The sequence below is a fragment of the Tursiops truncatus genome, chromosome 12, assembly GCF_011762595.2.
Source record: "Tursiops truncatus isolate mTurTru1 chromosome 12, mTurTru1.mat.Y, whole genome shotgun sequence".
Taxonomy (NCBI): Eukaryota; Metazoa; Chordata; class Mammalia; order Artiodactyla; family Delphinidae; genus Tursiops; species Tursiops truncatus.
In genome coordinates, this window is record NC_047045.1 from 7296567 (window position 1) to 7321422 (window position 24856).

The 24856-nt window shown below is 39.7% G+C and overlaps 1 protein-coding gene across 1 annotated transcript in view; it reads left to right on the plus strand.

Annotated features, from left to right (window-relative positions):
• COL19A1 (collagen type XIX alpha 1 chain) overlaps nucleotides 1-24856 on the plus strand; it is a 327107-nt gene that overhangs the window by 36831 nt on the left and 265420 nt on the right. The window contains exons 5-6 of the mRNA XM_073789871.1: nucleotides 18326-18449; nucleotides 20722-20997. Coding sequence (XP_073645972.1) covers nucleotides 18326-18449; nucleotides 20722-20997 — 400 coding nt within the window. The remainder of the gene's footprint in view (nucleotides 1-18325; nucleotides 18450-20721; nucleotides 20998-24856) is intronic.

The window sequence follows — 24856 nt, forward strand, 5'->3', positions numbered from 1 at the left end:
TATTACTATAGACCTTTCAGAGAAGGGACATTAGAGCTGAGACCTGAATAGTGAGGAGAAGCGTCCATGTGACGACTCCTGGGAACAACCTTCCCAGGAAGGAATCAGGAAGTACAAAGGCCCAAGACCTCAATAGAATGAGGTGTTCAAGGAACAAAATTCAGGTCACTGCCACTGGAGCGTGGGTGCCACACAGAGACTGGAATAGGACACGATGTGGCAGACTAAGGCAGGGGTCAGAGCACTAGGCCTTGTGAGCCGTCATCAGTGATGTGCGTTTCATTCTAGGAGCCACGGGGCCTTGTAGGAAGGTGATAAGTAAGGGAGGGACCTGGTCTGATTTTCACTTAAAAAGCTCATTCTGACCGCTGTGTGCAGGCTATACTTCAAGGGAGGGAAAAGAGGGAGAGCAATCAGGACGTGTAACAAGAGTCTGGGGCAAGACGTGGCAGCTTGAGATGGGGAGTGAAGGTGGAGCTGGAGAGAAGTGGACAGAGTCGGGATCCATTTGGTGGTAGACACAGTAAGACTTGCTGATGAGTTGGATGGGATTGGAGTTCATAAAGGAAAGGCAAGAATCAGGTATGCCTTTTAGGTACTTGGCTGGAGCACCTGGGTGAATGGTCATGTCTTTTACTGAGATGCGGAATCCTTGTAAAGGGATGTGTTTGGTAGGAAGCAAAAAGTTCAATTTCAGTTATTTATTTAGACTTGCCTTTAACATCCAGGTAGAGATGACAAGTGGCAATTTAGGCGTGTGAGTCCACAGTACAGGTATGGGCAGTAGTCAAGGTTTATCTTGGTTGCCTCTCCCCTTTTCACCTCCTTCCTTCTGGAACCTTCCTCCCAAACCTTCAGTGCCTTCACGGGACACATTTGCTGCCCAGGGCTCACAACAGTGGCATCTCATCTTGGTCGGCCTGACTTAGGGGTGCCTCCTGCTCTGACCTTATTCCTCCCTCGCTGTGCCTTCCCCATTTAAACTTCCATGCTTTACAGCAATCCCCAGAGATTCCCTGTTCTTTGCTTTCCAAAGAGAGGATTAATTATTAGACAATTTGTTAAGTAATGCGTGACTGGTTTCTAGGGACTATTTTAATGGTAACAACGCTTGTGTTTATAAAACGCATTTTCCAGAGAGGAAGAAAGCTCTCTCACAGTAGAGTATTAAGTGTTTGGGCTTGTCAGTGAAAGTACTTCATAGTTAGGGAGAATGTGAGTATCTCTGAGTCCATACCACATATACAAAAGACAGCAGATGCAGAGTTCCATTGAATATTTAATAACAAGTATATACACACACAGTGATTAAATACTTCATCTTAGGCCAAGATCTTTCCTGTAATATAGATGCCTTATAGACATCATCGTTTTATTTGTATTTTCTATTGCTTTTATTTATTTATTTATTTTTTGGCTGTACCACGTGGCATGTGGGATCTTAGTTCCTTGACCAGGGATTGAACCCATGCCCCCTGCAGTGGAAGTGTGGATTCTTATCCACTGGACCACCAGGGAAATCCTTGTATTTTCTAATGATTTTAAATAAATTCTGATCAGGAAAGTATTTTTCGTTAGTCAAGTGGGAAAAAAAGATCTAGAGAATGTAGTTATTATGCTATTTAGACAAATATAATCCATTCTTAGAGTCCTATACAGTAAATCCCTATGGTTAATAAGATGTTAATTTTTATCTGACTCCACAAATATAGTTACTAGTACTTTGTAATTAAATATTCTGTTTGAAGCATGTGGAGAAAGTATTGGAAAAAGTGTATTTTCATTTGAAGTTTCTCATCTTCTCTTACTTAACAGCTCAGTGACTTATTATGAAGGCTATAGGCTGGGACTTATAGATTTTATGACTTATTTTTAACCTCCCATAGTAGTAAAAATAATGTTTTTGTGTTAATTCTCCCTCATCTCTGTCCTTTAAGAATATAAGGTTAGGGGGGGCCTCCCTGGTGGCGCAGTGGTTGAGAGTCCGCCTGCCGATTCAGGGGACGCGGGTTCGTGCCCCGGTCCGGGAAGATCCCACATGCCGCAGAGCGGCTGGGCCCGTGAGCCATGGCCGCTGAGCCTGTGCGTCCGGAGCCTGTGCTCCACAACGGGAGAGGCCACAATAGTGAGAGGCCCGCATACCAAAAAAAAAAAAAAAAAAGAATATAAGGTTAATTTATAGGTTGTTTTAAAGGTTAGTATTATTTTTTCCTAAACTGAAAATAGTAGTGCTTTCAAAAAAAAAAAAAATCACTCCTACAATTTATGCTGATTGCATAAAAACCTCTTAATTTTAATACCAAGAGGGAAGCACGGTAATGTAAGGACCTTTATGAAATTTTGTACTGAGGTCAGAGTCTCAGATCTGGGCATTCTTCCATAGCTGGTCATTATAAGGAGCCCCGCTTTTGATCCTCCACCACTTCCTCTATAGTTTTAGAGCATTTCCTTCTATTTTACGATTGAACTGAGGGCTGCTTTACTAGAGAATATCAGAGAGCTGTTGGAAACTAAATTTTAGATTTTCCTTAACATTGAAATAAATTACAGGTTCAAAAGAGTCTAAAATATGTGAATTACAAGGCTTCAGAGACACTCCGGATTATATCTAGAACTCTCAGTGGGCTAGTGTAAGGAGGACTCCAGAGGCAGTAAGTGTCCTGGGCTCCTGTGGGTAATTTGGAATGACTTTACTTTGGCTCTCTACGACTTTTACTTAGTCATATTTTGTAAAAATTGTTTTTACATTGAACATTTTGTTAATTTGGCATACCTCTGCTCTCACCTGTCCATGAATATTTAGGTGACTTTCATTAACGTGAAGAAAAGTAGACAATAGGAAATAAAGGATTAACTATACTTATATTTCACTAAACTTTGAGCTCTTCAAATGTAGGTTAATAATAATTTCTGTGGATGAACTTCTCATTTACAGTCTTGAACTAGGTACAATGTGTATAAAATGGAGGGAGGTAGGAAATATCCCATTGAGAATTTCTAGCCCAATATACCTATGAATGACTTTGGCAAGTAAGTCTCAACAGTATTTTTCTTAATGGGAGTATCACTGAATAAGCAAAGGATAGAATTTCTTATAGGAAATTACACTCTATTCAAAAATATTCAAGCATGGATATCTTAGACACTGCAAGCTGTCATTTTATCTCTCTGGTAACAGACCAGTAATCCAATATGGTGTCTTTTATAATAGAAACTTTGGCAAGATGCAGAGAAATTATTCTGTGTCACGTTAAGTGTTTGTGCTTGTGTGATATAAACAAAAAACATAGTCTGTAAGAGTAGATACATGTTGTATTATTTTTAAAATACAAAATATTTTCTTCAAAAATTACAGTCTAGGCAAGCAAAATCATTTTTGGCCTCAAAAGCAGAATATCAATTTCTGAAAGGGAAATATAGTAATTATAAGGATTTTCATCCATTATAAACTTAGACTAAGAAAAAATAATTTTTCTTTAAACATAACTAAATTTATGTCAATGTATTATTTTAAGACTATGTTTATTAAAACATTATTAATATTAATAATATTATCTTGTTTTATTATTTTTGTCACAGAAGAAACCTTTCATGGAATATAAAATATTTTCAATATTTGAGTTACATTTTTAATTTTTTAAAATAATTATATTTAGTTTTATTTATGAAGGATTAAGGAATCATATCAAAATGTTTCATTTGCTGGATCACTCACTCCACTCATTTAACAAATAGTTATAGACTGCCCTGTTGGCACTGTACTTATGCTTTGTGGGTGGTACAAAGATGGATTAAATGTTGTCTTTGCCTTCAAAGAGCTTGCAATCTCATGATGAAATGTGACAGGTACCTATATGACTATAATCCTAAGTAGAAAGTGAGGAAAAAGGTGTTTTCATTTTTTTTTTTCTTTGCGGTACGCAGGCCTCTCACTGTTGTGGCCTCTCCCATTGCGGAGCACAGGCTCCGGACGCGCAGGCTCAGCGGCCATGGCTCACGGGCCCAGCCGCTCTGCGGCATGTGGGATCTTCCCGGACCAGGGCACGAACCCGTGTCCCCTGCATCGGCAGGCGGACTCTCAACCACTGTGCCACCAGGGAAGTCCAGTTTTCATTATTTTTTGCTTTGTAACAAACCACTGCAAAACTTAGTGGCTTAAAACAACAATTTATTATTTCTCATGATTTTCTGAGTTAGAAAAAGGCACAGGATTTATCCACATGGTTCTGCTTCATGAGATGCTCACTCAGGTCACTGAGCTGCATTAAACTTGCAGTCAGGCTGAACTGGAAGATCCAAGAAGATATTACTGATGATGCCAGAAGGAATGGCAAAGTAAGAAGCCCAGAAAATGTACCCATCCATAAAAACAGTAAGAACACAGGATAAATGGTCAAAATCAATATTTCAGAACTCTGGAAATTAACCAAGGGCTTGCAACAATTAATGGGTGTTTATTCAAGAAAAAGACTGACCCTTGGTAAGAATAGCTAGCTTTGTGGCATTTTAAACTTGTCCTATTCACCTCCCTCTCTCTCCCACAATGGTTGACTTGCAAACCAACAGCTCTATAATCACAAGGGCAGACTAGCAGCCTAGCAGCCATTGAAGGGAGGAGAATGGGTTTAGAGGTCAACAAAAACCCTATTTCTAGAAAGCTGTCATTATTTTACCTGACTGGTAGTTCCTTGGAAACCCCAACTCACAGGGCTTGTCTTTATTTGACCTGACTCAGCTCACTCAATAAGTACAGACTTTTTCCCCTGGCATTTGTTGAAAATAATCAATAGTAATTGTTTAACATTGCAGCTACCCAAGACAGCAATTACAATTGGGACAAATGAGAAGATGACCAAATACAATTAAAAGGAAAAGTTGGGGGAGGAGATGTCCATAGAAAGCATTAGAAACCTCCAGCGTGTTTGTGCGATCTACACCTATGTGTAGGCACGGGGATTTGTGGAAACCCAGGAAACCTCCAAAAAGGCCCTACGCTCATTGCCCTGGCCAACTTTGAAACTCTGCACAAGCAAAAACAGAAGGCTAAGGAGAGTTGTAAACTGCCTGCCTGAGCATTGAAGCCATTCTCCAACATGCACATAGTGTCTCAGAAGAGGCGTGGATGCTTATAGGTCAAAGGCACTTAACTGTTCAGCCATTAGCTGACCACTATACTAACTGAGCAGAGACTCCAGTGGTCACACATGACAGAGAAAGCACACTTTACAAAATTAGTTCAGGAAAGTGACTAAGAAAACAAACAACGGCAGCAACAATTATGACAAAAATAATAAACAGCAACAACAGCAAACCACTGATGGATGGAGAATAATCTGATTCCCAGAATTGCCACATTATATTATCTAAAATTTCTACTTTTCAATCAAAAAATTACAAGATATGCAAAGAAACAAAGTATGGCCCACACACAGAGAAAACAGCAGTTAATAGAAACTGTTACTGAGGAAATCTAGTTATTGAACTTACTAGGTAAAGACTTTAAATCAGCTATTTAAATTATGTTCAAATAACAAAAGGAAGCTGTCTAACGAACTAAAGGAAATTATAAAAATGGAGTCTCACCTAAAGGAGCAAAGGATATACAATGGAGAAGGATAATCCCTTCAATAATTAGTGTTGAGAAAATTGGACAGTCACATGCCAAAGAGGGAAATGACCACTACCTCACTACCTACACAAAAATCAACTGAAAGTGGATTAAAGACTTGAATATGAGATCTGAAACCATAAAATTTCTGGAAGAAAACACAGGCAGCATGTTCTTTGCCATCGGTCTTAGCAATAACTTTCTGGTTGTGTTTCTTCAGGGAAGAGGAACAAAAATAAAAATAAACAAATGGCAATCTGTATATCTTCTTTGAAGAAATGTCTGTTTAGGTCTTCTGCCCATTTTTGGATTGGGTTGTTTGTGTTTTTGATATTGAGCTCTGTGAGCTCTTTGTGTATTTTGGAGATTAATCCTTTGTCCGTTGCTTCGTTTGCAAGTATTCTCTCCCATTCTGAGGGTTGTCTTTTGGTCTTGTTTATGGTTTCCTTTGCTGTGCAAAAGCTTTTAAGTTTCATTAGGTCCCATTTGTTTATTTTTGTTTTTCTTTACATTTCTCTAGGAGGTGGGTCAAAAAGGATCTTGCTGTGATATATGTCATAGAGTGTTCTGCCTATGTTTTCCTCTCTAAGAGTTTTATAGTTCCTGGCCTTACATTTAGGTCTTTAATCCATTTTGTGTTTATTTTTGTGTATGGTGTTAGGGAGTGTTCTAATTTCATTCTTTTACATGTAGCTGTCCAGTTTGATTGCCAACAAACACATGAAAGGATGCTCAACATCACTAATCATTAGAGAAATGCAATCAAAACTACAAAAAGGTATCACCTCACACTGGTCCGAATGGCCATCATCAAAAAACCTACAAACAATAAATGCTGGAGAGGGTGTGGAGAAAAGGGAATCCTCTTGCACTGTTGATGGGAATGTAAATTGATAGAGCCACTGTGGAGAATAGTATGGAGGTTCCTTAAAAAAACTAAAAGTAGAACTACCATACGACCCAGCAATCCCACTACTGGGCATATACCCTGAGAAAACCATAATTCAAAAAGAGTCATGTACCACAATGTTCACTGCAGCTCTGTTTACAATAGCCAGGACATGGAAGCAACCTAGGTGTCCATAGACAGATGAATGGATAAAGAAGATGTGGCACATATATAGAATGGAATATTACTCAGCCATAGAAAGAAGTGAAATTGAGTTATTTGTAGTGTGGTGGACGGACCTAGAGTCTGTCATACAGAGTGAAGTAAGTCAGAAAGAGGAAAACAAATACCGTATGCTAACACATATATGTATGGAATTCAAAAAAAAAGAGGTCAGAAGAACCTAGGGGCAAGACGGGAATAAAGACACAGACCTACTAGAGAATGGACTCGAGGATATGGGGAGGGGGAAGGTAAGCTGTGACAAAGCGAGAGAGTGGCATGGACACATATACACTACCAAATGTAAAATAGATAGCTAGTGGGAAGCAGCCGCGTAGCATAGGGAGATCAGCTAGGTGGTTTGTGACCACCTAGAGGGGTGGGATAGGGAGGGTGGGAGGGAGGGAGACACAAGAGGGAAAAAATATGGGAACATATGTATATGTATAACTGATTCACTTTGTTATAAAGCAGAAATTAACACACCATTGTAAAGCAATTATACTCCAATAAAGATGTTAAAAAAAAACAAAATGTATTTGAAGAAATTATGGCTGAAAACTTCCCAAACCTAAAAAAGGAAACAGATATTCAGATACAGAAAACACAGAGGATCCCAAACAAGATAAATCCAAACAGACCTTCACCAAGACATATTATAATAAAAATGGCAAAAGTTAAAGAGAGGATTCTAAAGGCAGCAAGAGAAAAACAAAGAGTTAATTACAGGGGAACCCCTCATAAGGCTATCAGCTGATTTCTCTACAAAAATGATGCAGGCCAGAAGGGAGTGGAAAGATGTATTCAAAGGCCTGAAAGGGAAAAATCTGCAACCTAGGATACTACCCAGCAAGATTATCATTTAGAATAGAAGGAGAGATAAAGAATTTCTCAGAAAAGCAAAAACTAAAAGAATACAGCAATACTAAACTTATCCTAAAGGAAATATTGAAAGGTCTTCTCTAAATAGAAAAGAAGTAAGAATCTATAGGAAAGAGAAAATCACAATTGGAAACTAAATCACTTAAATAAGCCAGTACACAGATTAAAAAAAAACTGAAAAACAAAGATTTATGGAAAAGTGATGATAACTACAGTGAACAGCAAAAAGGTGAACATGTAGATGCAAAAGAGGATAAAAGAGAGTAAAAAATGTAGATTTTTTTTCTAGAATGTGTTTGAGCCTATACGACTACCACTCTAAAGCAAGTAGATATAGGAAGGGGTGGACATATGTGAAAAACAGGGCAACTTCAAATCAAAAACATACAATAGAGTCACAAAAAACAAAAATAAGAGAACATAAGCATAATACAAAAGAAAATCATCAAACCACAAAAGGAAAAAGAAAAAGAAAAGGACAAAGAAGAAATATAAAATCAATGGCAAAACAAGGTTTACAATGGAAATAAATGCATATCTATTAATAATTACCTTAAATGTCAATGGACTAAATGTTCCAATCAAAAGACACAGAGTGGCAGATTGGATAAAAAAACCAAGAGCCTAAAACATGCTGCCTACAAGAGACCCACTTTAGGGCAAAGGGCACATATAGGTTAAAAGTGAGGGAATGGAAAAAGATATTTTACGCAAGTGGAAATGACGAGAAATGGGGGTTGCAATACTCATAGCAGGCAAAACAGACTTTAAAACAAAGGCTATAAAGAAAGATAAAGAAGAACACTATATACTGCTAAAAGGATCAATACAAGGAGAGGATATTACACTTGTCAACATATATGCACCCAATATAGGAGCACCCAGATACATAAAAAAAATACTAAGACATAAAGGGAGAAACTGACAGGAACACAATAACAGTAGAAGACTTTAACACCACTCTCACATCAAAGGACAGATCTCCAAGACAGAAAATCAATAAGGCAACAAAGATCCTAAATTATACAATAGAATAGTTAGACTTAATTGATATCTTCAGGACATTACATCCAAAAACAGCAGAATACACATTCTTTTCAAGTACACCTGAAACATTCTCTAGGATTGACCATATACTAGGGCACAAAACAAGCCTGAACAAATTTAAGAGTATAGAAATTATTTCAAGGAACTTTTCTGACCACAATGGCATGACAAGAAATCAACCACAGAAAAAGAAACAAGAAAAAAACAATTACATGGAGACTAAACAACATGCTATTAAAAAACCAATGGGTCAGTGATGAAATCAAAGAAGAAATTAAAATATACCTTGAGGCAAATGACAATGAAAACATAACCATACAAATTCTATCGCATGCACCAAAAGCAGTTCTTAGAGGGAATTTCATAGTGATATAAGGCCTTCTTTAAGAAACAAGAAAAATCTCAAATAAACAACCTAAACTACCACTTAAAATAATCAGAAAAAGAAAAACAAACAAAACATAAAGTCTGCAGAAAGAAGGAGGTAATAAAGATCAGAGAGGAAATAAATAGAGATTTAAAAATTAGGAAAAGTCAATAAAACCAAGAGCTTGTTCTTTGAAAGCGTAAGTAAAATTGACAGATTCCTGGCCAGGCTCACCAAGAAAAAAGAGACAAGACCCAAATAAACAAAATAAGAAATGAAAGAGGAGAAATCACAGCTGATACCGTGGAAATACAAAAAACCATAAGGGAATACTGTGAACAATTCTATGCCAACAAATTTGACAACCTAGAAGAAATGGAAAACTTTCTAGAAACATACAGCCCACCAAAACTGAATCAAGAAGAAATAGATAACTTGAACAGACAGATCACTAGAAATGAAATAGTATCTGTAATAAAAAAACTCCCTACAGACAGAAGTCCAGCACCCGATGGCTTCACTGGGGAATTCTACCAAACATACAAAGGAGAACTTATACTGATCCTTCTCAAACTCTTCCGAAAGACTGAAGAGGAAGGAACACTCCCAAAGACATTCTATGAAGCCACCATCACCCTGATACCAAAACCAGACAAAAACACTACCAAAAAAGAAAATTACAGGCCAATATCTTTGATGATTATAGACTGAAAAATTCTCAACAGAATATTAGCAAACTGAATCCAACAACACATAAAAAAGTTCATACACCATGACCAAGGGTCATGACCAAGGATTCACCCAAGGGTCATAAGGATGGTTCAACATACGCAAATCAGTCAATGGGATACACCACATCAACAAATGAGAGGATGAAAACCACAAGATCATCTCAATAGATGCAGAAAAAGCATTTGATAAAATTCAACATCCATTCATGGTAAAAATCACTATGAAAGTGAGTATAGAGGTAACATATCTCAGCATAATAAAAGCTATTTACAATAAACCCACAGCCAATATAATACTCAATGGTGAAAAGCTGAAAGCCTTCCTGATAAAATCTGGAACAAGACAAGGATGCCCACTCTCACTACTTCTCTTCAGCATAGTATTGGAAGTCCTAGCCACAGCAATCAGACAAGAAAAAGAAATAAAACATATTCAAATTGGTAGGGAAGAGGCAAAATTGTCATTATATGCAGATGATATAATTATATATATATAGAAAACCCTAAAGACTCCACACAAAAGCTATTAGAACTGATAAATGAATTCAGCAAGGTAGCAAGATACAAGATTAACATACAGAATTTGGTTGCATTTCTTAACACTAACAATGAAATATAAGAAAGGGAAAGTAAAAAAGCATTACCTTTTAAAATCGCACCGCCCAAAATAAAATACTTAGAAATAAACCTCACCAAGGAGGTGAAATACTTATATGCTGAGAACTACAAAACATTAATAAAGGAAATTACAGATGACTCAAAGAAATGGAAAGATATCCCATGCTCTTGGATTGGAAGAATTAATATTGTTAAAATGGCCATACTATCCAAAGCAATCTACAGATTTAGTGTGACCCCTATTAAATTACCCATGACATGTTTCACAGAAATAGAAAAATTATCCTAAAATTTATATGGAGCCATAAAAGACCCAGAATTACCAAAGCAATCCTGAAGAAAAAGAACAAAGCAGGAGGCATAACCTTCCCTGACTTCAGACAATACTACAAGCCTACAGTAATCAAAACAGCATGGTACAGGCACAAAAACAGACATATGGATCAATGGGACCGAATAGAGAGTCCAGAAATAAACCCACACACCTACCGCCAATTAATCTTCAACAAAGGAGGCACCAATATACAATGAAGAAAAGAAAGTCTCTTCAGCAAGTGGTGTTGGGAAAGCTGGACAGCCACATGTAAATCAATGAAGTTAGGACGCACCCTCACACTATGCACAAAAATAAGCTCAAAATGGCTTAAAGGCCTAAATATAAGACAAGACACCATAAAACTCCTAGAAAAGAACATAGGCAAAACATTCTCTGACATAAATCACACCAATGTTTTCTTAGGTCAGTCTCCCAAGGCAATGGAAATAAAAGCAAAAATAAACAAATGGGACCTAATCAAACTTATAAGCATTTGCACAGCAAAGGAAACCATAAACAAAATGCAAAGACAACCTACAGACTGGGAGAAATTATTTGCAAATGATGCAACTGTCAAGGGCTTAATTTCTAAAATATACAAAATATATATATTTTAGAAATATATATATTTTTAAAATATACAAAAAATATTCTAAAATATACAAAAAAATAAACAAACAAAATTTCTAAAATATACAAAAAGTTGTATTGAGTCATACAACTCAATAACAAAAAAGCAAACAACCCAATCAAAAACTGGGCAGAAGACCTAAACAGAGATTTATCCAAAGAAGATATACAGATGGCCAGCAGGCACGTGAAAAGATGCTGAACATCGCTAATTATTAGAGAATTGCAAATCAAAACTACAGTGAGGTACCACCCCACACCAGGCAGAATGGCCATCATTAAAAGTCTACAAGTAACAAATGCTGGAGAGGGGGTGGAGAAAAGGGAACCCGCTTACACTATTGGTGGGAATGTAAATTGATGCAGCCACTATGGAAAACAGTATGGAGGTTCCTCAAAAAACTACAAATAGAGTTGCAATATAATCCAACAATCCCACCCAGACAAAACTATAATTCAAGAGGATACATGCGTCCCTATGTTCATAGCAGTACTATTTACAATAGCCAAGACATAGAAACAACCTAAATGTTCATCAACAGATGAATAGATAAAGAAGATGTGGTATATATATATGTACAATGGAATATTACTGAACCATCAAACCGAATAAAATAATGCCATTTGCAGCAACATGGATGGACCTAGAGATTATCATACTAATTGATGTCAGAAAGAGAAAGACAAATACCATATGATATCACTTACATGTGGAATCTAAAATATGACACAAATCAATATATCTATGAAATATAAATAGACTCACAGATATAGAGAACAGATTTGTGGTTGCCAAGGGGAATGGGCGGTAGGGGAGAGAAGGATTGGGAGACTGGGACTAGCAGATGCAAACTATTATATATAGGATGGATAAACAACAAGGTCCTATTGTATAGCACAGGGAACTATATTCAATATCCTGTGACAAACCATAATGGAAAAGACTATGAAAAAGAATATATACATATATATATACACACACACATATATATAACTGAATAACTTTGCTGTACAGAAGAAATTAACACGTTGTAAATCAAGTATACTTCAATAAAATTAAAAAAATAAAGATGGCAATGGAAAAAAATGTTACAAGGCTAAGCACAACATGGGGAATATAACCAACACTTTATACTAACTATAAAAGAAGTATAACCTTTAAAAATTGTGAATCACTATATTGTACACCTGTAACATATAATATTGTACATCACAAATATGTACCCCAAAACAAATTTGTGATTTGTACCCCAAATCACAAATATGTACCCCAAAACAAAGCCTCCAAATTCATGAAGCAAAAACTCACAGAATTGAAGGGAGAAGTAGACAATTCAACAGTAATAGTTGGAGACTTCAGTACCCCATTTTCAAAACAGATAGAACATTAGACAGAAGATCAGTAAGGAAATAGAAGACTTGCACAAATCTACAAGCTATTTAGACCTAACAGACTGTAGAACATTCCACCTAACAATAGCAGAATACACACTCTTCTCAACTGCATGTGGAACATTCTCCAGGGTAGGCCATATGTTATGTCATAAAGCAAGTCTCAACAAATTTAAAAGGACTGAAACTTTCCTGCTGTTATAGGATTTTAAAAGCAGTCCCATTCCTAATACTAGGTCTTCCGTTCATAACCTTGAGTTCCAATTTTCCTCTCCTAACTGATTTTAAGAACTGATTAGGGCAGGAATCTTCCTTTTTCCATCTTTGTAAGCCTCTCTGGGTATTCAGCAAACATTTGTGTAGATCCAGCTTTGGTAACTAGCAGTCACTGATTTGTTTGCTTTTGCACAATGTTGGTCTGGACAGTGTTTATGAAAAATCTGAAATAGTTGCCAAAATTAAAACTCTAAACTTTTCAGATAAAAATCTGGGTATTTGGCTTGTCTTGAAAAATGGGATGAACTGGCAACCCTGGACCCACTTCCCCATATGGTAAGAGTTGGCTGGAGCTAATTAGCAGCTGCCCCTGTAGAAGGGCTGGGCTCTGCATTTCCCTTAGTCTAACGTGTGTGTCCTCTACATGAGAATGGGTAACAGTGCTGTTATTAACTCACTTGCTCTATTTGTTTTTACTAAAGAATTCTTAAGAGGAAAGTGAAAATTTCTAACATGCACATTTCTATCCAAGACAGAAAAACTAAAGCTAGACTTAGAGGGGGCCATATGTTATTTTTCTTTTAGTTTACAGACTTCCTACATCCGAATTCAGCTCATTAATTGATTCTTTAATAATATTTATTGAGTGCCTACCTTGTGCAGGCACTGCTCTAGATGCTGGTGAATAGGATAGACAAAGAACCTTAGGAAGCTTACATTCCAGTTTCCTGCCTGGGCCCTAGAGCCATGTGGTTGTGACTCTTGGTTTATATCAATGAAGACAGGATGTCTTCAGTGTTAAAACCTTCAGAAGGACCAAGGGGAGTGAGGATTTAGAAGAGGCCAGGGGATTAGGTGATTGGGAATACTTTTATTTTATTTTACATTTTATATCATTTCATTTCATTTTACTTTATTTTATTTTGACTGCTCTTATCAGTTTTACCCACAGGACCTTAATAACAGATGAGCACAGAGACATCTGTCTTTGTGCTGATCAGAAGCCAATAACAAAAACAGACATTTCCAAAGTCACCCTTCTGGGTTCTTAAACATGGTGCCAGGTCTCTCCTGTCCTCCTCACTCTGGGTGAGGTTTTTAAGTCTGGTGGCCATGCTGACCAGAGCTGACCCTACAGAGTGCCCCCTTTTATTCTTCCCACTGTCTGGGGGGGTCTCTTCACCAGGCTTACTGCTTACCAGTGACGTCCCTGGAGTGTCTGTTGGAACAGGAGGTGGGCAGGGAGCTGAAGGCTGACCCAAGGGTTCCAGCTGCCCACTGACACCCAATAGTCACTACGTGGCTAAGGTGACCAGCACTGTTAAGTAGGCATGAACAAGGCTACCACGGCTGGAGTGACACACCGGAACTTCAGGGAACCACCAGCAAATCACAGGGTACGCGGAACTGAATACCGCTAACGGCTTTCCATATTGGAAAGAATTCTGCATCGGAAGCCACAGGACCTGGCCCGCAGCCCAACTCACTCGCCATTAGCCATCTGGGTGATGGTGTCCCTGGGTGAGTGAAGGGCCAGATGCAGAGGCCTCTGGATTCCAGCAGCACTGGTTCTGGGGAGATACTCCCCTTGGTATGGCATGGAGGTGGGAGGGGCCATGCGGGAGCACAGGTAGGGGAGGACGAGCTCGGAGACAGTGGCTCAGGACAGAGTCCTCTCGGGCTGGACTCCGGGGACAGTGGCCCGGGACACAGTCCTCTGGGGCTGGACACCGGGGACAGTGGCCCGGGACACAGTCCTCTGGGGCTGGACACCGGGGACAGTGGCCCGGGACACAGTCCTCTGGGGCTGGACCCTGTGTCCCACTCGCGGATGGCCCGGCCTGGCCCGGAGGTGTGGCGGGAGGAGATGGGCCTGGGTTTGGCCCCAGGAGATCCTGCAGGGCGACCGCAGGCACCATCCCTTGGACAGGATGCCAGTCCCGCTGAGGCCTGTCCCCTGCGAGTGCGGTCTCCACCCCCATCAGCCCGGGCAGCCCCGCACGTCCACGCCTGTCTGCGGCCCGGGCTCAGCGCCCCCTCCTCGTTCGGTGCAGAGCCTCCGAAAGGGCCTCCCCAAGACTCACCAGCTCGGCCTTCGGACCGGCCTCCAGCTGCCGCGTCTCCTCCGGCCTCTTCTGTGACCCAGTTACATCCTCCTGCAGAATTCAGTTCACTGTAGCCACCGTGCCACCTGGTGGGTCACTCGAGCCCTCCGCCCAGGCGATGATGACCACGGCCTGGCCCATAGTGGTTTCCACTCGCCTTCTTCAAGAGTTACCCAAGGGGCCCTTCCCGTCACCAAGTTTCAGCCTAAAATCGGTGTTGGAACCCATATGACAGTTTTCCTCCAAGTGGTCCGAAGGGGTTCCGAACTCGGGGACTTGTCTCGGCGCAGGCGTGCTCTGAGAGCCCCTAGTGTCGTGGGTTTTCTCCCTCGGGACGAGATTCAGGCGCGTGAAGGGCGGAAACCGAAAGAGAGGGAGGCCGTCTTTTTAGGGCGAGGGTGAAGAGTGACCATCGGTACTTCAACATTCCAGATGCTCCAGAAATGATGGACCTTGCAGTGCTTGGCGGAGGGGGAGGGGGGAATTCCTGAAGTTTAAAAAGGGGTTATCTTTTCATTATTTTCCAACATCCTAATTAAAAGCAAAAGCCAAAAAAAAAAAAAAAAAAAAAAAAACTGACAAGCTTCCACAGCAGGGATATTGCCTGAATTCCGAAGGACACATTTTCTGATCTGCTCGCCATCTCCAGTACAAATCCCGGAGTTATTCATTATGGGTGGAAATACCATTTGGAGATAAGCCCATCCGGTTCTTGTATTAACTTCTTGACTCGGTAAGCTAGGCTGTATTTGCCATCGTGGCTGTGGCCGCTGCCCGGGTTCCTCCAACATTGCCCTGTGGCGTCTCGAGCTCCCCTCTGGCGGCCGCTGCGGTTCCCCTCCCGCCCGCAGCTGCGCGCTCCTTCCGGGCGGGAACCGCGGCTCCCCAACCCCGCCCCAGGCCCCCTCGCCGACTGGGTGAGACCGCTCACGTGACGGCCTGCCTCGGGAGGAGGGGCGCACCGTGAGCATCCTCGCGAGGGCCCACGGGATTGATTTTAGAATGCAGGAAGGCTCAGGGCGGAGGGCTGTGACAGTGTGACGTTCAGAGTCTTCATTTAAGAAACTTGGTGGATACCTGGAAGGGTAATATAATGCTGTATCGAGTTTGGAGGGAGTTTTGTCTGTTTTACAGCAGGGGAGAGGGTGAAGATATGCATACATTTGTAAACCGAGATAAGAGGGGCATCGGTGAGGGAGAGGTGGGAGATGGAAATGGAGTTTTATCCTCTAAAGTGCAAAAATGACTGTAGAGTGGGAGATGAAGCCACAGAGACAGACATAATACATTCTTAGAAGACGGGAAGCAGTGGGGTCACAGGCAGCAGAAAGGAGGAAGTTAGAACCTCGGAACCGCAGGGCGGGGTGCTGCTGGCACGTGGGGTGGGCTACCTCCCCGGGCACGGGAGAGGCTCATCCCGGGGAGGCACCAGCCAGCCTCTGTGGAGGCTGGAGAGGAGTGTGTGTGTGGTGAAAATGAGGCCCCAGGTTGCCTCCTCTTTCTTCATCCAGCCAGACAAGAGCTGAGAGCCAGAAAGCCTCCGGACTGGGGGTAAGCAGGTTAGTGAAGAAGGTAAAACTAGAGTTTATATATATTTAGAGGCAGACCTCCTTTCATTGTGTTTCACTTTATTGCACTTCATAGATACTGGATTTTTTACAAATTGAAGGTTTGTGGCAACCCTGGGTTGTCAGATGATGGTTAGCATATTTCTTGTTAGCAGTAAAGCATTTTAAAAATTAAGGTATGTACGTTTTTAGATATAATGCTGTTGCACATGGAATAGAGTACAGCATAGTGTAAACACAACTTTTACACACACGGGAAAACCAAAAAATTCGTGTGACTCACTCTTTTTTTTGCTGTACGCGGGCCTCTCACTGTGGTGGCCTCTCCTGTTGCGGAGCATAGGCTCCGGACGCGCAGGCTCAGTGGCCATGGTTCACGGGCCCAGCCGCTCCGCGGCATAGTGGGATCTTCCCGGACCGGGGCACGAACGCGTGTCCCTTGAATCGGCAGGCGGACTCCCAACCACTGCGTCACCAGGGAAGCCCGTGACTCACTTTATTGTGATATTAACTTTATTCCAGTGAGCTGGCCCCAAACCTGCAATATCCCTGAGGTATGCTTATGTACATATACCTACATTTATACAGTATATACGTGAGTGTGTGTGCGTGCGTGCGCGCGCGCGTGAGTTTAACCAACTAAGAACTTTAGGCCAGCATAGCTTTTTTTTTTTTTGTTCCTGATTTCCCTACCACTTGTGACTTTTTCTCTAACACAAAGTGTAAAACCAAAGTTTCAGAATTCTCCATGAGTTTGGTTGTCAGTTTCAGTGGACCTTGGTGTGATATTCCCAGTGAGTAGTTAACCATCTCAATGTATGATGTTTTATTTATATAAACAAGTTCTGGCTATGTTAGTCCTTAAGAGAATTCTTACCTACTACTCCTCATGATTTTTAAAAGAAAAGCAAGATTCCTGCCTTGCAGTTTTTACATACAATGCAGATAACTTTAAAAGTCAACTTGGAGGAATGTATCTCTCCATGTTTTCCAATGAAAGTCTAAATATGATTTATGTTCATGGTGAATTTTTCTCCCTAAGTTTCTTCATGGATCCAGTGAGACCAGGATTTTGAAACAAGGTTGAGACAGGAGCATATTTGGACTGTCTTTAGGCTTCTCTCTGCTGCCTAGAAATAACTTACTTATTTTCTGTAAGAATAAAAAATAAGCTAAAATGTCTTTATTATATTTCGTTTCAGTTCTAGATTGATACCTACTAGGAAATCAGAATTAGGAGTTCATTTTGCAAGGGTTTAATATGACAGAAGTTCTTTGGAAGTATACATTTAATTGCTAGCAGTGTTCTTTGAAATGCTCTGTACTTCTGTCTACCGATAAAGCCCAGGGGTACTATTTATTTCCTTTATAAATGTCTACCGTGTGCCAGACTGCAGTGAATTCTGAGATTCTGTTGGAACATCTTGTTCAGTAAATGAATATCGCCCCATAGTACTATAGTCTAGTCACTCGCTTTTACACACCTCAAGCTTTAACAGCAACTTCCCGGGAAATTTTTTAAAAGGGAAAGAACAAGGATACAAATTCCATAGGTAAAAGTAGACGTGGATGTGTCCATGTATGCATTTGGTAGAATGCTGTAAACATGCATAATGAATTCTAAATTCATTGAGAAAATGTGACTAAGATGTTGTGTTGCAGAGACCTTCATACCGAGATTTTGTGTCCTTGCCTTCAGTTTTCCCACGATGGTTCTTTGTTTTTCTCCCACAGTAAGGTGTTTCCCAAAGGCCTTCCTGAGGAGTTCGCCATAGCAGCCGTGTTTCGGGTACGAAGAAGCACCAAAAAGGAACGGTGGTTTCTGTGGCAGGTTTTAAACCAGCAGAATATGCCACAGGTAAGGAACCAGAGAGATGTACTGATCTGTGGCCTCTGGTGGGATTAGGCCAGGTGAATCTTGGATCTGTGGGCATAAATTTGGGAGCAGACCTCATGCACGACTATTCTGTCTTTTAGTGGAATCACCCACAGGGAAATGCAAGTATTCTCAGAGTTAGAAGGATCTTGCTGAGATTTGTAATGGGAGAGCCTGGTGGGTGAGGCAAGATTAGTTTGTTTTGTGTTTTTGTTTTGTTTTTCTGTTTGTTTTTTTCTACTAGATTCATATTTTTGTCTGAAGACACTCTAACTACCCTTCCTTTACAACTGCTTCATTGACACCAAGACCACTCACTGACGACTTCTTCATTTCCTATTATTTCTGATATTATACATCATTTTAAAGCTGTTCATTGTTTCCTCTGAAAATCCTTAGTAAATTAAGAGATGAGATACAAATATTGATTCCATCAATAAAAATAATTGAACACATGCTAGATGCTAGTTAGTGACAAAGATAAGAGACTGGCAAAGCGTGATTCCTTTTCTCAGGGAGCACATAGGTCTGGGGATGCCATGTATGAGAACAGCCTATTGGAGCATGACCACAAGGTGACAAGTGAGGTGGCCGAGGGCAGCTCGGAGTTGGGTGGGGACTGTGCGAGCATGGAAAGGACGGCTCCCCCAGATGGGACATGAGAAGAGCAGGGGTCTAGGAGTACTTGTGGGAGATGTGGCATTTGGGCAGAAAGGAGGGGACGCAGGTGCTCCAGGGAGGGGAGGTAAACATCACAATTACTTATGGGCACCATCCATCTGTGTTTATTTCCGTACATATCCATTGAAATGTTTTTCATTTCACTGGTCTTTTAATATGTTATTATATAGTCACAGTATTAAGAAGGAAATATGACTTGAACAGAAAGAACATGTTCTCTATGAAAATGTATTTTCTTTGCACCATGCAAAGCATCAAAGGTTAAAGAAGTTGATCTCAGTTTCCATGCTAAGAGTAGTGATTATTTCTTATTGTTTTTAAATTAGTAACATTTAATTCTTGAATCACTCATACAGAATTATATATATACATAGATAAACACACACACACACACATACGCACATACACATACGCGCACACACACACTCCTAGATGTCCTCTCAAGAAAGGAGCATATTACATTCATCAGATATCCCATATTTAAACCATTTTTGTAGCGGTTGTTTGCTGTTCTTTTTTTTTTGCTGTACGCGGGCCTCTCACTGTTGTGGCCTCTCCCATTGTGGAGCACAGGCTCCGGACGCACAGGCTCTACGGCCATGGCTCATGGGCCCAGCCACTCCATGGCATGTGGGATCTTCCCAGACCGGGGCACGAACCCGTGTCCCCTGCATCAGCAGGCGGACTCTCAACCACTGCGCCACCAGGGAAGCCCTGCTGTTCTTATATGTTAACAAATCCAACGGACACAAGTATCATCTAAAATATTTTACTGAGTACCTCAGTTCTACTAACATGCAGCTTGAGTTTATTTTCAATTATTTAATTTTTTTATTGGAGTATAATTGCTTTACAGTGTTGTGTAGTTTCTGCTGTACAACAAAGTGAATCAGCTATTCGTATACATCTATCCCCATATCTCCTCCCTCTTGAGCCTCCCTCCCACCCTCCCTATCCCATCCCTCTAGGTGGTCACAAAGCACCGAGCTGAGCTCCCTGTGCTATGCCCCTGCTTCCCACCAGCTATCTATTTTACACATGGTAGTGTATATATGTCAATGTTACTCTCTCAATTCGTCCCACTCTCCACTTCCCCTGTGTGTCCACAAGTTCTTTCTCTACGTCTGCGTCTCCTTTCCTGCCCTGCAAATAGGATCATCTGTACCATTTTTCTAGAGTCCATATATATGCGTTAATATTGGATATTTGTTTTTCTCTTTCTGACTTACTTCACTCTGTATGACAGACTTTAGGTTCATCCACATCACTACGAATGACCCAATTTTGTTCCTTTTTATGGCTGAGTAATATTCCATTGTATACGTGTACCACATCTTCTTTATCCATTCATCTGTCGATGGGCACTTAGGTCGCTTCCATGTCCTGGCTATTGTAAATAGTGCTGCAGTGAACATTGTGGTGCATGTATCTTTTTGAATTATGCTTTCTCAGGGTATATGCCCTGTAGTAGGATTGCTGGGTCCCATGGTAGCACCTTGAGTTTTGATTTGTGTGCTTTAATAATTTTTAAAACTGAATTTCAAACATTTAAAGATCATTTGCATTTTTGCAGGTTTCTATAGTAGTTGATGGTGGAAAGAAGATGGTGGAATTTATGTTCCAAGCTGTGGAGGGAGATGTGTTGAACTACGTTTTTAAAAATCGAGAACTCCGTCCTTTGTTTGATCGTCAGTGGCATAAACTTGGCTTCAGTATACAATCCCGGGCCATTTCGGTCTATACGGACTGTAACTTAGTTGCAAGCCGGCATATTGATGGAAAGGGCACTGTGGACTTCCACGGAAGGACTGTTATTGCAACCCGAGCTTCAGATGGCAGGCCTGTGGACGTGAGTTGTTAACTAGTAACATTTATAAATTAAAATAAAATATCTTATTAAAACCTTTTTCCTTTAATAACTGTATAATATATTCCCTTCTCAACACTGTTTAAATTAATTTGCTATCAGATGTGTGAAGCATAGCTATGTATTTCCAACTATATATATATATATATATATATATATATATATATATATATATATATATATAGTGTGTGTGCGTGTGTGTGTGTGTGTGTGTGTGTGTGTGTGAGATACGCGGGCCTCTCACTGTTGTGGCCTCTCCCGTTGCGGAGCACAGGCTCTGTACATGCAGGCTCAGTGGCCATGGCTTACGGGCCCAGCCGCTCCGCGACATGTGGGATCTTCCTGGACCGGGGCGCGAACCCGTGTCCCCTGAATCGGCAGGAGGACTCTCAACCACTGCGCCACCAGGGAAGCTCTCCAACTATATTTTTACATATATTATTTTCTATCTATTTTCACCCATTTTTCTCTAGCCTGTGAATTTAAAAGAACTAGGTTATGCCTTAAAAAATAAGGTTATTAAAATTAAATGTTAGTAAAAATTGAAAATATTATACAAAAGTAAGCTTGGTCTAAGTTCCTATGTCTTGAATAGAAAGGACTGGAAAAAGATGAAATTTAAGTTAAATGGTTCTGGTGTTTTCATTCAAGAACAATAGGCTATTTATTCATCCTCAGAATCACAAATGTTTGTACTGCAGACTATTTTTCATTAGCTTATAATGTTTCTTTAGAGTTCTGTTGGACTGAAACACAACAGTAGGTCATTGGATGAGAACAATTGTCTAGTAAAACCCTTTCAGATGAAAAGTTTCTTTAAAAATTATATTTGATGCTCACATGGTACAGATTTATTATTAATTTCCCAAAGGCCTATAATCTTTAAAAAGGGGGATATATCTAAATTTGATGACTTCACATTTTCTTATGGGTGGAATGATGGGAAAACCCATAAAAATAATCTGAATGCAGGACACCAATAGGAATTGTTAACGCAAAGCCCTTAACAGTTCAATTTTGTTTCAAAAGTACGGTTCTGTGCACATACATGTTTGGCCAGCATATTATTTCTAAAGGCCCCTGTGGAAGGCATCAGAGACAGATGACAGATGGATAGATAGATAGATAGATATTATATATATGTGTGTGTGTGTGTATATATATATATATATATATCTCCAATAAAATATTATTTTTAAACTGTCTTCTCTTAGACACAATGAACAAATCAGTGAGAGTGTCATAACGAGGGTTCAGTGATGATTATCAAGATACCCCAGAGCAGGAGAAGCCAGTTCTGGACATAAGACATCATGGCATCAGGGAGAGTGAGCTTGCTTGGGGATCAGACAGATGTGATTGTAAATCCTAGCTCATCCACTTAATTCTTATGATCTGCTAATTTATCTTGCTCACTCTTAATTTATCTGAGTCTCGGTATCCTAAATTATAAAATAATATTGGTAGACTCGATAGTTATAATTGCATGGCGTATGTGCCATAGTGCATAGTATGTGGTCAGTTTTCTGTGTATTCATTTATTTATTTAGGGCCAGACATGCCGTTCAACCTGGCATAAAAGAGCAGAAAACAACAACAAAATCTGCTCCTCTCTCAAAGATCTTAAAGGCTCAGTCTGTGTCAGAAAGATGGATCAGTATGTGTCAGTAAATGGTGGCTGCCAATAATAATCACAGTATTAATTGTAGTGACAATAGTCCTAGACAGACCTTTCAGAAAGGTCTCTCCAGAGTCAAGGGAGGAAGTGGAGTCCAGCAGCTACACCTCAGACGTGTGACTTCCAGACGGGAAGTGATCTTCAGGGGATTCTAGTAACAGGAGTAGGGGTGGCGGTAGCCCTCGCTGGAGCCCTGCTGTTGACTGGAATCTGATCTCCTGCAGGACTAGCGAGGGCAAAGTGGGGAATGGCAAGAACCAAAGCACATGAGGATTAAGATAAATTCATAACCTTTGAGGGAGAGATGACAATGAGAGAGGAGCAAGTTATTCCAAGAGTGGGGTCCTGACTCCAAGCTCCCGTCTCAAGGTTGAGTGTTGTGTCCTGTGTCTAATTAACTTTTTACTCAAGGGAACAACCCAAGGCTGAAGAATATCACTGTGAGTCCTGATGAAAAGCACAATGGGAAAATTATAGTCTTACCACACTTTCATGGTTTAATGTGGAACCTTAGTTCACTTAAGAAATAATATTAAAGCCATGTCACGATGATGGAGCTTTAGAGGAGTCACTGTTTAAGTTAAACAAACAAATAAAATACATATTTTATTTTTTAAAGATTCTTGGTCCTACTAAAACTCTAAGTAAACTAATATTTTTATTATCTCCATACAAGCTCTGTGATTTATAAGATCTGTTGTAACATGAAAATGTTTTGTTTATTCAGAACGTAAGTTATCAAAAAAACCTTCTAATGATTAGGTTTTATTTTACATATACTACCCGTGTGCTTTCGTGCAGAGAAATAGGTGACAAAACTGATAAAAGAATTTTTTTTTTAACAAAAAAATTCTGTGTGACAGGGTCAGTGCATTCTCATTCTAAAGCACTATGTCAGTGAAGGATTCTAAAGCAACTAATGAATTAAAAAAGCATAATTAAACTAGGCTGGCTGTAGTTTCAGTGTCATGGGTACTTTATTAGGTTCTAATCCATGAAAAATTGATCATCTATCTTCAGTTAAGTAAAATAACTCATATGAAGGCCCTAGCACAGTGCATGATACATAATAGAATTTCAGTATTTATTGACTATTTAGATAACAGTGTTGATGATAAATTAGTTTTAGTTAAGGAGAATATTAATTAATTGGAGTCTCTACATTCTTCATTCTACATAATGGGTATGTTACTGCCTGGTGTTTCATTAGACTATGTAAGACAGTGTATTTAAACTTTATAAATAAAAGTTTACTTCAGTAACCTTGCAAAAAGTTATAGAAGAGAAATCATTAAGTTTCACTTCATCTCAGAATTTTGCATTGGCTGCAAATCTTAGGCTGTTCATGAAGCCAAAAGATGTCTGGAATTCTTAATGCTTTCTGTGAGCTGAATTGATTTTGTTCATCTCAGTGTAGAGTAATAGTTACAGCTTTTTCCCTCCTTTCTTGCTTTGTTGGTGTTGGGTTAGAGATTCAGAGCTAACCTCAGATATCTGCTTTCTATTACCATAGGATTATTATATTATTATAGTTGGGTCTTACTATAGAAAGTACTTACTGACCTCAAAGAAATACATAATCTAGCTCTGTTACACTAGGAGACAGAGAAAGATGGGGAAAGAGGAGAGAGAGAGAAAGAGAGAGAAAGGCGGGGAGAAGGGGAAGGAAAGAGGTTGTTCCTGACCTATGTTATATGTCAAATCATCATAAGATTATTAATTAAATTATTAAATTTACAACCACAAACTAGTTTGAAGCAGCCTCTCTGTGCATCTGTCATATTGAAATTTTGTCAATAGTCTGTACCATTTACTTTCTCTGATGTGGTTGTTTGATCTTGCACTTGAAGACATGATTGTACTTTCCTGAAACTACTTTTAATTTCATGTCCGAATGCCAACAAATGTGGATTTGCTGAGCAAATAGAAGAATCAATTATTTTTGTAAAAATACTGTGAGTCATGCTCAAGAGTATGCCATGTAACATAAAATCCTTAGGTATTAGACAGTATCCATGAAAAGTAGATAAAAACTAAATACCTTTTTTTTCTTCTTATCGTAGTGCATTACCTCTCTTTAATTAAATACTTCTTTTTGATGGTTTGAAACAAGGAGCAAAGATCTGCAATTGCTCTATTACTTGATTTCCTTTACATATAGAT